Below are 12171 nucleotides of genomic sequence, written 5' to 3' on the forward strand. Positions count from 1 at the left end.
CAGCTTTGTGAGGCTCTTCCTGAGATGCTTTTCCAACAAGACTGAAGGAGATAGGCAGGGTTTGCAACCCAAATGTTAAGAAGAGCCATTTTGTCCTATCAACAAAAATCAAACCACCTTGGGAGCCACAACATGTTATGTCCATTTTACCATCTTGGCTGTAGATATGTGCTTATGTGCTAGAATAGCCAAAAAAATGTATTATAAAAGAAAGGAGCAGACTCTGATATATCTGATTCATCCAATCAGAGACTTGGGAAGAAGTTGATTAGCCGGAGTAGGTGTAGCCAATTGTGGTTGAAACTAGGCTCTAAAGGAAGGTAGATCTCCAGGACCAGGGTTGGAGACCACTGCTGGAGAGGATGTGTTGACTTATTTTCACTTCAACAAAACACGTCATTTAATCAGTGGATCCCAAAGCTTGTACATCACTGTAGTGTATGTTAATGGGAAATCTGCGTTGTGCATTATCAGTGCTGAAGTATGAAACTGTAAGAAGACGTTCTGAGTTGTACAGTAACTCCAGTGTGATCTCTTCTGAGCAGCGAAGCAGCAGCTGTTGGCTGTGTCGGACTACCTGGGCACTCTGCACATCCTGGAGGTCCCGTGGACCCTGCACCACTCGTCCGCCAACGAGGTGAGAAAGAAAAGCATAGCAGACGCAGAGCGACTTCTGTGTCTAAAGTACAGCAAGAGTTTTACTGTATTCTCTCTGATCGCATTTGACTCGGCTTCATAATTAACAGTGGTGGACTGTAACTGAGTAACTGAGTAAATGTAATTAGTTTCTGTACTTTAGTATTTTTGCTGTATCTGTACTGAAGTTTCTCCATTCTGGCGTCTTTCTCCTTTCACTCCACTACATTTCAGAGTCTAATATCCGACTTTTTCCTCCTACATTCTGAGAAATCTGTCGTTCCTTTTGGTTTCTGTGTGTATAAAAACGTAACATGTCAAAACGAAAGAAGCGCAAAGCCAGAGCACCAATCAGGGCCCAGCGGTCACTTTGTTTAGAGCTGGTTTTGACCTGTTGGTCATACCGACCCAGTGCAGCACGCGGTTCAACGTCAGCGCAGCAGCGTAAAACTTTGGGAGAGTCTGTTCAACATAAATGATGAACTAACCTAACTTTGTGTAAATAGAGCTCAATATAGAAATATGTCCACATATGCAGTCGAGACTGACGCGGCTTTTTTCTGAATTTCTACAAACACCATTTCATTTTATAGTAAATGAGTTTGGGCTGGTTTATGTTTATGAACAGACGCCTACAGATCAACATAGTAAAGGAGCTCATCTGTGATCCTGAGTTTAAAGCCAGTTTTTATTCAACTTAAACTTGGAACTAAGTTGTAAATAAATCTGAAACTGAAACTTTGCTTGTGTGTAAAAAGTGATTTCAGAGCCACTCGGTTCTCCCTGATGGAAACTGTTTACCTTCAGTGTTTTGTGCTTCTGATCATTTTAATAGACGTCAGCGTCACTAATTAATGACGTTCTATTAAAAGACTGGTTTACCAAGAGAGACGCTGGAGGACTTTCACCTGAAATGAGTTCATGAAGCCAGTCTGGTTATAAAAATGATAACAGGACCAGATCAGAGCCAGAATTACTCTTTTAGTACTTTTACTTTATACTTAAGTACATTTGAAGGTAAATACTTTAGTACTTTTACTTTATACTTAAGTACTTTTGAAGGTAAATACTTAGTACTTTTACTCAAGTGGAGGTCTAAAGGGAGGAACTTCTACTTTTACTGGAGTACTGGCTGATGGGCTGCGTTTGTGTCCTGTCCTGCAGAAGTGCAGCGTGAGCAGCTACTTTGAAAAGGAGGTGGAGCGTCTGGAGTACTTTGAGAAGAGGCAGGAGATGCAGGAGAAAGAGAGGAGAGAGATGGAGGCCGAGCAGCAGAGGAGGAAAATGGTGGGAGACTCATTTGTATTGGGGAGCAGAGTAGAGGGATAACGTTTAGAACGAGGCAGCAACATATTTAATATTTCTCATTATGAGATTATTGGAAGAACAATATATGAATGAAAATGAAAGTAAGCAGTATGAATTATTCACTACTATAAATTATCCATCCATCCATTTTCTAAGCCGCTTCTCCGTCAGGGTCGCGGGGGGGTGCTGGAGCCTATCCCAGCAGTCTTCGGGCGGAAGGCAGGATACACCCTGGACAGGTCGCCAGCCCATCGCAGGGCAGACACACAGACACAGACAGTCACTCACACCCAGGGGCAATTTAGCATGTCCAATTGGCCTGACTGCATGTCTTTGGACTGTGGGAGGAAACCGGAGAACCAGGATGTAATGTTAATTATTTAATAACTACTGCAAATTGTTCAGTAACCCTTATGAATTCAATAACTACTATACGTTATTCAGTAACTACTAAAATTATTCAGTAACTCATATGAAATATACAATAACTACTATACATTTTTCAGTAATATGAAATTTTCAGTAACTACTATAAATTATTCAGTAATTAATACAAATTATTTAGTGACTACTAAGAATTATGTAGTATCTTCTATACATGAATCTGTGACTATTACACATTTTACACAAACTAATATGAATTATTCAGTAGCTGTTATAAGTGATTCAGTAACTAGTTATAAATTATTCAGTATCTATTACAAATGATTCATTAACTGCTATGAATGATTTAAAAGTGCTCAGTACAGTAGTTTATTCAAGCTGCTTGTACTTTGTGTTTATCTTTACTGCACTGGAGAGTCTTTTAAGAAGTTTTTAAGAAGTACCTGACGGAGGTCGAGTCAGTGGGGTTAAAGTGTGGTCATGATGAGACTGAGTTTGTTCTCTGGCTGAGTGTAGAGGGAGGTGTGTTTATCCTGCTCTCTATCACTGCCTCCTTTATCTCCCAGCATCACTCTGTTTTCACCTCTCCTTCTCTCAAACACAGCTGCGCTACACTCTCGGCTCTGCTGAGGCTGGATTAACGCTGAGGGGGATCAAATGTACCAAAGCTGGTTTTTTGTCTGCTGAGTAATTTTACTTTAAAGACACTGTGGACTGTTTTAATTCATCCCAGTTAAACGGCACAGACTCACATTGCCCTGTTTCATTTAAGGAAGAGAAAAAAACACTTTATAGAGTTTTTTAATGTGGCACCAAAATAAACACACACACACGTGCACACACACACACACACACACACACATGCACATGCACATGCATGCACGCACACACACAGACGTACACACACAGACTCACTCACACACACACACACACACACATGCATGCACACACGTGCACACACACACACACACACATGCATGCACACACGTGCACGCACACACACATGCACATGCATACAGACTCACACACACACACACACACACATGCATGCACACACGTGCACACACACACACACACACACACACATGCATGCACACACGTGCACGCACACACACATGCACATGCATACAGACTCACACACACACACACACACACACGCACATGCACATGCATGCACGCACACACACAGACGTACACACACATACACACATGCATGCATGCACACACACACACATGCATGCACACACACACACACACACACACACACTCAGAAAACTCAAATTAAGCACCAACCACATACTTTAGGGGATTTCACAGGAATTTCAAAACAAATACAAAAGATTACTTTATTGCCACTTAGGCCTGTGTGTGTGTGTGTGTGTGTGTGTGTGTGTGTGTGTGTGTATGTTCATCTTTTGATGAAAAGTGAAAACCATGAACTTTGACCTTGTTATACTACTACTACTACTACTATTACTACTACTACTATTACTAATAATAATAATAATAATAATAACATTAATAATCATCATCATCATAATAATGAACTAATGTAGTCTGATGACGTATTAATGTTGCTGGGCTTCTTGAGGTCAAATCTGTGTTTAAGGCTGAAATTGTATATTGAAATCTGGTTTATTTGTTTAACTTGCATTAATTATTCAGTATCTACAATGAATTATTCAGTATCTACTATAAAATATTCAGTAACTATTACTTTTATTAGTTTTGGAAAGTAAGAAAAAAAAATAATTGTTTCAAATATTTACTTTCAATGTTGCCAATTTCCCTCAGCAAAAAAAGCAGCTCAGTCAGTAAAGCATGATTGTGATTACTCAGCAAGTAGTGGGCAGGGCAGTGATACAGGAATGAAATAATTATTGATTATTTTTCTTATTATTTCCGTGACTTGTCATTGTTGGCGTAGGAGGCAGGGGCAGTGTCGGTGAAGCAGGTGGAGGAGCTGGAGGAGGAGGCCCTGAAGGAGTACGAGCAGTACCGCGCTCTGGAGAAACTCATTCTGAAGAACATGGGGCTGCTCTCCGAATCAGAGGACACACCAGACCACTGAGCACACGCAGCCTCACAGTATAACACTAATAATTCATACAGTTCTGTTATGTTTTATACAAGAACCCAAACATGGTTTTATCATCTTAGAGGACTTCAGTCTAAGCACATTGCTAATAATGAATGAATGCCAATAGAGACCAGTTAGCATTTACAAAGGAACTCATGCATTCATTCATTTATACTGTCATGTTAGTGTTTCAGCTTCTTTAGCTCTCGCTAGATCTTCACTTCTGACTTCCAGAGTTTATCCAGGATCTGAAGAGTCACAGTGGGATTTAGATTTATGGAAACAAACATAGTCAGTATTTTTTTGTGCTTGGTATGAAGGTTAGACTTAAAAGACTTTAAGAGTTTAAGTTTTAGACTTAAAAGACTTAAAAGACTTAAAAGCTGAAGTACAGCACAGTGTTTAAGGGTCAGTTTCCTGGATAGGGATTAAGATTAGCCCTGCACTACATTTCCTTTCAAAGGACAATCTCCACTTAGAACACTGGTCCAGGACCGGTCTTCAGGCAAGGGTGCACAGCTCTGGTCCTGTAAGGCCGGTGTCCAGCACAGTTTGGTGATTTGGTGTCTGGGTAGGGAAACCAGACGTCCAGGACCAGAATGGTGCATTCCTTGATTAATCCCTGTCAGGGAAACTGATCCATAAGGTTTAGTTATATGAATATTATTACTGCATATTATTAACTGAACATTCCTGTTTTTAAGGATGTTTTTGCATTTCGTTAAATAAAGCATTGTTTATATTTTAATCTTCTACGGTGAACATAAACATGTTTTTATGAAAATAAAGAAATGGTTTTGTCTCATTGTGCAGGCACAACCTCCACATAAGCACCAGGCAGAGCGTAACCTTGAGAGCTGGATTCTCTCGCGCTGGTTTCTGGTTACCTGTCTGAGTTCATTATAGTGTGTGTTTCGCTGTAACTGTGTCCAGGCTTTAGCCCCCAGGGGCTCTGGACTCAGACATCTAATCAATCAGGGGTCCTTGGGTTTCATACCGATGCAGTCACACTCTGATGTAAGATAGGGATCAGTTATCGATTAAACCCATCGATTCACACAGCAGAGGCAGCTGCAGTGCTAAGCACAGCACAGAGGAATCTAATCCTCTGAACCGCTCAGTTTCTGCAGTAACTCAAAAACGCTTATTATAAAGTCTGACTGGGCTGTTTTTTCCAGTAAAGGCTAATAAAGGCCTGTGTGGCCTGCACTGAAGTTCAGGTGTTATGAAACAGTTGATGATGCTGTTGTTTAGAGGAGTTTTTATATTATTGATAGTTGTAATTCTGTAATTACGTGTTTAGTTATGTACTTATACACTATGTATAAGTATGTATGTGTTCTAATGTCACAACATGACAAACATGGTGAAAATGTTAATTGTACACAACAACACAGCAGAAACTTTTCATAGTTATTTAGAAGCAGCAGATCATGTCCAAGCATGTATCCCAATAATTTTGAAAAAAACTTTCTTTATCCTAACCATGATGAAACAAACTCACTGGATCTCTGTATTTCAGGCAAATTACACAGAGAGCACAGAGATCAACTAGAGACTAAAGTGTATAGTATACGGCTATAGTCTTGTATATATACTATATTATTGTGGAAGACTGTAGTAAAGTGTAAATAGTATATAGTGAATAATGTTAAGTGTAAGACAGTAGTGTGTAGTGTAAGATGATAGTGAATAGTGTATAGTTTGAGACTATAGTATGTAGTGTAAGAGGTTAGTAAACAGTGTAGAGTGTAAGACAGTAGTGTGTAGTATAAGATGTCAGTGAACAGCGTATAGTTTAAGACAGTAGTGTGTAGTGTAAGAAAGATGTTAGTGAATAGTGTAAGACAGTAGTGTGTAGTGTAAGATGTTAGTGAATAGTGTAAGACAGTAGTGTGTAGTGTAAGATGTCAGTGAATAGTGTAAGACAGTAGTGTGTAGTGTAAGATGTCATTGAACAGCATATAGTTTAAGACAGTAGTGTGTAGTGTAAGATGTCAGTGAATAGTGTATAGTGTAAGACAGTAGTGTGTAGTGTAAGATGTTAGTGAATAGTGTAAGACAGTAGTGTTTAGTGTAAGATGTCAGTGAACAGCATATAGTTAAAGACTGTAGTGTGTAGTGTAAGATGTCAGTGAATAGTGTAGCATGTAAGACAGTAGTGTGTAGTGTAAGATGTCAGTGAACAGCGTATAGATTAAGACAGTAGTGTGTAGTGTAAGATGTTAGTGAACAGCGTATAGTTAAAGACTGTAGTGTGTAGTGTAAGATGTTAGTGAATAGTTAAAGACTGTAGTGTGTAGTGTAAGATGTCAGTGAATAGTGTATAGTGTAAGACAGTAGTGTGTAGTGTAAGATGTTAGTGTATAGTGTAAGACTGTAGTGTAAGATGTCTTTGAACAGCGTATAGTGTAAGACAGTAGTGTGTAGTGTAAGATGTTAGTCAATAGTGTAAGACTGTAGTGTGTAGTGTAAGATGTTAGTGAATAGTGTAAGACAGTAGTGTGTAGTGTAAGATGTTAGTGAATAGTGTAAGACAGTAGTGTGTAGTGTAAGATGTTAGTGAATAGTGTAAGACAGTAGTGTGTAGTGTAAGATGTTAGTGAATAGTGTAAGACAGTAGTGTTTAGTGTAAGATGTCAGTGAACAGCGTATAGTTAAAGACTGTAGTGTGTAGTGTAAGATGTCAGTGAATAGTGTAGCGTGTAAGACTGTAGTGTGTAGTGTAAGATGTTAGTGAATAGTGTATAGTGTAAGACAGTAGTGTGTAGTGTAAGATGTCAGTGAATAGTGTATAGTGTAAGACAGTAGTGTGTAGTGTAAGATGTCAGTGAATAGTGTATAGTGTAAGACAGTAGTGTGTAGTGTAAGATGTTAGTGAATAGTGTAAGACTGTAGTGTGTAGTGTAAGATGTTAGTGAATAGTGTAAGACTGTAGTGTGTAGTGTAAGATGTCATTGAACAGCATATAGTTTAAGACAGTAGTGTGTAGTGTAAGATGTCATTGAACAGCATATAGTTTAAGACAGTAGTGTGTAGTGTAAGATGTCAGTGAATAGTGTATAGTGTAAGACAGTAGTGTGTAGTGTAAGATTTCAGTGAATAGTGTATAGTGTAAGACAGTAGTGTGTAGTGTAAGATGTCAGTGAATAGTGTATAGTGTAAGACAGTAGTGTGTAGTGTAAGATGTCAGTGAATAGTGTATAGTGTAAGACAGTAGTGTGTAGTGTAAGATGTCAGTGAATAGTGTATAGTGTAAGACAGTAGTGTGTAGTGTAAGATTTCAGTGAATAGTGTAAGACTGTAGTGTGTAGTGTAAGATGTTAGTGAATAGTGTAAGACTGTAGTGTGTAGTGTAAGATGTCAGTGAACAGCATATAGTTAAAGACTGTAGTGTGTAGTGTAAGATGTTAGTGAATAGTGTAAGACAGTAGTGTGTAGTGTAAGATGTTAGTGAATAGTGTAAGACAGTAGTGTTTAGTGTAAGATGTCAGTGAACAGCGTATAGTTAAAGACTGTAGTGTGTAGTGTAAGATGTCAGTGAATAGTGTATAGTGTAAGACAGTAGTGTGTAGTGTAAGATGTCAGTGAATAGTGTAGCGTGTAAGACTGTAGTGTGTAGTGTAAGATGTTAGTGAATAGTGTATAGTGTAAGACAGTAGTGTGTAGTGTAAGATGTTAGTGTATAGTGTAAGACAGTAGTGTGTAGTGTAAGATGTCAGTGAATAGTGTAGCGTGTAAGACTGTAGTGTGTAGTGTAAGATTTCAGTGAATAGTGTATAGTGTAAGACAGTAGTGTGTAGTGTAAGACAGTAGTGTGTAGTGTAAGACAGTAGTGTGTAGTGTAAGATTTCAGTGAATAGTGTATAGTGTAAGACAGTAGTGTGTAGTGTAAGATGTTAGTGAATAGTGTAAGACAGTAGTGTGTGGTGTAAGATGTTAGTGAACAGCGTATAGTTTAAGACTGTAGTGTTTACCGTTGGGACACAGTTGAGTGTAACAGTGAGAGGTGAGGTCGTGCCGTTGATCTTTCTCAGCAGGTCTGAGTCAACGCCTCAGGCAGGTGATTAAACACTCACCATCACACACACACACACACACACACACATTCAGACTGGACAAAGGGTGTAAAATGTATTTGACCACTGTGTTTGATTTGAAACATATTAATCACACACACTGTTGACACAGTGTGTTAAGAAAAAGTAACAAAAGTAGAAAAGTGAGGAAAGTTAAGTGACGTAGGTGAGCTGAAATAATAGCACCCTCACACACACAGCTGACAAAAGACACCTCTGCTGTCTGTCTAATGCAAACAGGGGAAGTGCGCTAGATCCAGTGAACTGGAAAAACAAACGAAAAGCATCAGCCACTCTCTCTCTTTCCCGCTCTCACTCTCTCTCCCTCCCTCTCTCTCTCTCTCTCTCTCTCTCTCTCTCTCTCTCAGAGTAGCACAGATTTTAAAGCGATATTCTAACAAAAAATCCAATGCAGTCGACCAGCCAAGATGTTTGGTGTCTGAAGTTTTCTACTGCATAACAATCATCACAGGTCAGACTGTGTGGCATCTAATAGAATAGAATAGAATTCAATAGAATACTTTGTCAATTTCCTTTATAAAATATGGAAATTTCTCTTTAGCACTGGCATACAGAAACACTATACTCTGCACTATACTGCACTGCCAGAGTCCTTTCAGGAAAGTCTGTCCCCTCAGCAGGCATCTCAGCAACATTGCTGGGCAGTTATTTCCACTCACACAAGATCAGACTCCTCTCTCTTTGAAAGGGGAGAGACCTCAAGGTTCGAAACCGAAGACCAATTTACTGCTTCATAAACATGTTTGAAATCACTGATAAAATCTGACAAATATCTCACAAATCATTTGTAGTGTTTGGTTAAATGTTCTGGCCACTGCACTTGCACAGATCTCCACAACTGAGCCCGAGTAGAGGGGGATTTTCCCCTGAGTTCACTGAGTTGACTGAGCTTCTTCGTAAACAGATGACACGTTCAGCATTATGAGCTTTCCCATTCAAACAGTGAGCGGCTGTCCTCCTTTATAATGTCTCTACATGCACATACAGAATACAGTAAAGATATAGAGAGATATAGAGAGAGATATATAGAGAGAGATATAACAAATATGGAGGGAAAACGTGACACTTAACAATAATACACTATTATACTAAACTGTCGTATAACTACAAACAGTAGCAGCCAGCATGAAACCCTGAATTTCACCATTTGTCTGGTTTTGTAGATACACTGAATATATAATAAATAAAATTATGAGATTATATGAGATTAATTATATAAACTGATTTGGAAAAATATAAGTAATGCTTTCTGCATCGAGCCTTAATAGAGTAAACACTGTGGTGAGTGGAGGTGATGATTATCATGCTTTGTAGTACAGTGTGAGAGAGAGAGACACAGAGAGAGGGAGAGAGAGGGACAGAGGGAGAGACAGAGTGAGGGAGAGACAGAGTGAGGGAGAGAGAGAGAGAGAGAGAGAGAGAGAGAGAGAGAGAGAGAGAGACAGAGAGGACAGGACAGAGGGAAAGGTCAGCCATCGTGTTTCTAATCACCGCGTCTCTGTTTTTCTGAGTGAGTGAGGGTCTGTCAGCGCTGTATCTGTGATGGCTGAAGGTTTCAGATGAGCTGCCAAACATCCTTCAGACTGAAGGAGAAGAAAGAGACGCAGAGAAAGAAAGAAACATCAAACAGCCTCCAGAGCGCCGAGCCCACCCTAATAAAACCTGATTAAAACCTGTGAAGGGCACCGCGTCAACGGGATGTCTACACACACACACACACACACACACACACACACACACACATACACACACACACACACACACACTTTCTGAGTGAAAAGAAGTTTGTAGACTTTAATACACAGTTACTGTTCATTTGAATTGAACTGATGTTCTGGCCACATTTTAGAGGTTTTCCAGTTTGTTAAATTCTAATAGTAATAGTAATTAATAGTAATTAGTGAATAATTCATAGTAGTTACTGAATAATTCATAGTAATTAGTGAATAATTCATAGTAGTTACTGAATAATTCATAGTAATTAGTGAATAATTCATAGTAGTTACTGAATAATTCATAGTAAATTGTGAATAATTCATAGTAAATAGTGAATAATTCATAGTAGTTACTGAATAATTCATAGTAATTAGTGAATAATTCATAGTAGTTACTGAATAATTCATAGTAATTAGTGAATAATTCATAGTAGTTACTGAATAATTCATAGTAAATTGTGAATAATTCATAGTAATTAGTGAATAATTCATAGTAGTTACTGAATAATTCATAGTAAATTGTGAATAATTCATAGTAGTTACTGAATAAGAGAGATGGAAAGAGATACAGGGAGAGAGAGAGAGAAGGAATCAGAGAGAGAGCGAGAGAGATAGAGGGAGGGAGAAAGAGAGACAGACAGAGAGAGAGGGAGAGAGAGAGAAAGAGAGGGAGAGAGAGAGAGAGACAGAAAGAGAGACAGAGGGAGAGAGAGATAGAGAGAGAAAGAGAGGGAGAGAGAGACAGAGAGAGAGAGAGAGAGAGAGAGAGAGAGAGAGAGAGAGAGAGAGAGAGAGAGAGACAGAGAGAGGGAGGGAGAGAGAGAGAAAGGGAGAGCGAGAGAGAGAGACAGAGACAGAGAGAGAGAGAGAGAGAGAGGGAGAGAGAGAGAGAGGGAGAGAGAGAGACAGAGACAGAGAGAGAGACAGAGAGAGGGAGGGAGAGAGAGAGAAAGGGAGAGCGAGAGAGAGAGACAGAGACAGAGAGAGAGAGAGAGAGGGAGAGAGAGAGAGACAGAGACAGAGAGAGACAGAGAGAGGGAGAGAGAGAGGGAGAGAGAGAGAGAGAGAGAGAGAGAGAGAGAGAGAGAGAGAGAGAGAGAGAGAGACAGAGACAGAGACAGAGAGAGGGAGAGAGAGAGGGAGAGAGAGAGAGAGGGAGAGAGACAGAGAGACAGAGAGACAGAGAGAGAGTAAGAGAGAGAGACAGAGAGACAGAGAGACAGAGAGATGGTTTATATGTCAGTCTGTGGGTGAAGAGAGCTGCAGAGATCAGACATGGTCATATCAGACATCTGCTCTGTCTGAGAAACGCTGCACTCGGCCTGTTATGACTGGAGCTGCTCAGACAGAACAGGGTTCTCCACCACTGACCTCCAGCCCAGCCACCCAGGCCCGGCTAAAGGAAGTTTATCTGTATCTCTGTAGAATCTCCTCAGTCATCTCCAGTATAGCTCTAGTTCTGCTCTGGACTACGAGGCTAACATGACTAACAACTCACTCACCTCAGACTGTGTGGAGCTGGTCAGCGTCTCTAATAGACTTCATTATGTGGACACTGTTGTCTCTGACCATGGACTGAAGTATGTGATGGTCCTCAAGAGGGCATGAATAGAAGCTTCCATTGCTTGTTAGCTATATAAGCCTCGTAGCTCCTGGTCAGAACTAACTTCAGACGCCAGACAAGTCTCGGCTGACCATTCATTCAAACAAGCCTTCATTAAGTACCTGTGAACTTTTCTTACTACTTTGTATGTCCAAAAGTTTGTAGACACCTGCTCCTCCAGTGAAATGGAGTTTGTCCTCCTTTGTTGCAGTTACAGCCTCTACTTTTCTGGGAAGGAACATTGCTGTGAGGATTTGATTGAGCATTAGTGAGGTCAGGTACTGATGTTGGATGATTAGTTGAACATCATTACCTGAACAGTTCCACTGCTTCAGAGTCCAATGC

General features: G+C 39.9%; 1 protein-coding gene across 2 annotated transcripts in view; it reads left to right on the plus strand.

The window, feature by feature from the left end:
• The window catches only part of dnai3 (dynein axonemal intermediate chain 3), a 40576-nt gene extending 35420 nt beyond the window's left edge, over positions 1-5156 (plus strand). For both annotated transcript variants that reach the window (XM_017721117.2, XM_017721118.2), the window contains 3 exons: positions 546-637; positions 1801-1923; positions 4256-5156. In XM_017721117.2, the coding sequence (XP_017576606.1) occupies positions 546-637; positions 1801-1923; positions 4256-4399 (359 nt within the window). In that variant the 3' untranslated portion in view covers positions 4400-5156. The remainder of the gene's footprint in view (positions 1-545; positions 638-1800; positions 1924-4255) is intronic.
• The last annotated feature ends 7015 nt before the right edge of the window (positions 5157-12171 follow it).

Source organism: Pygocentrus nattereri, chromosome 9, assembly GCF_015220715.1.
Source record: "Pygocentrus nattereri isolate fPygNat1 chromosome 9, fPygNat1.pri, whole genome shotgun sequence".
NCBI lineage: Eukaryota > Metazoa > Chordata > Actinopteri > Characiformes > Serrasalmidae > Pygocentrus > Pygocentrus nattereri.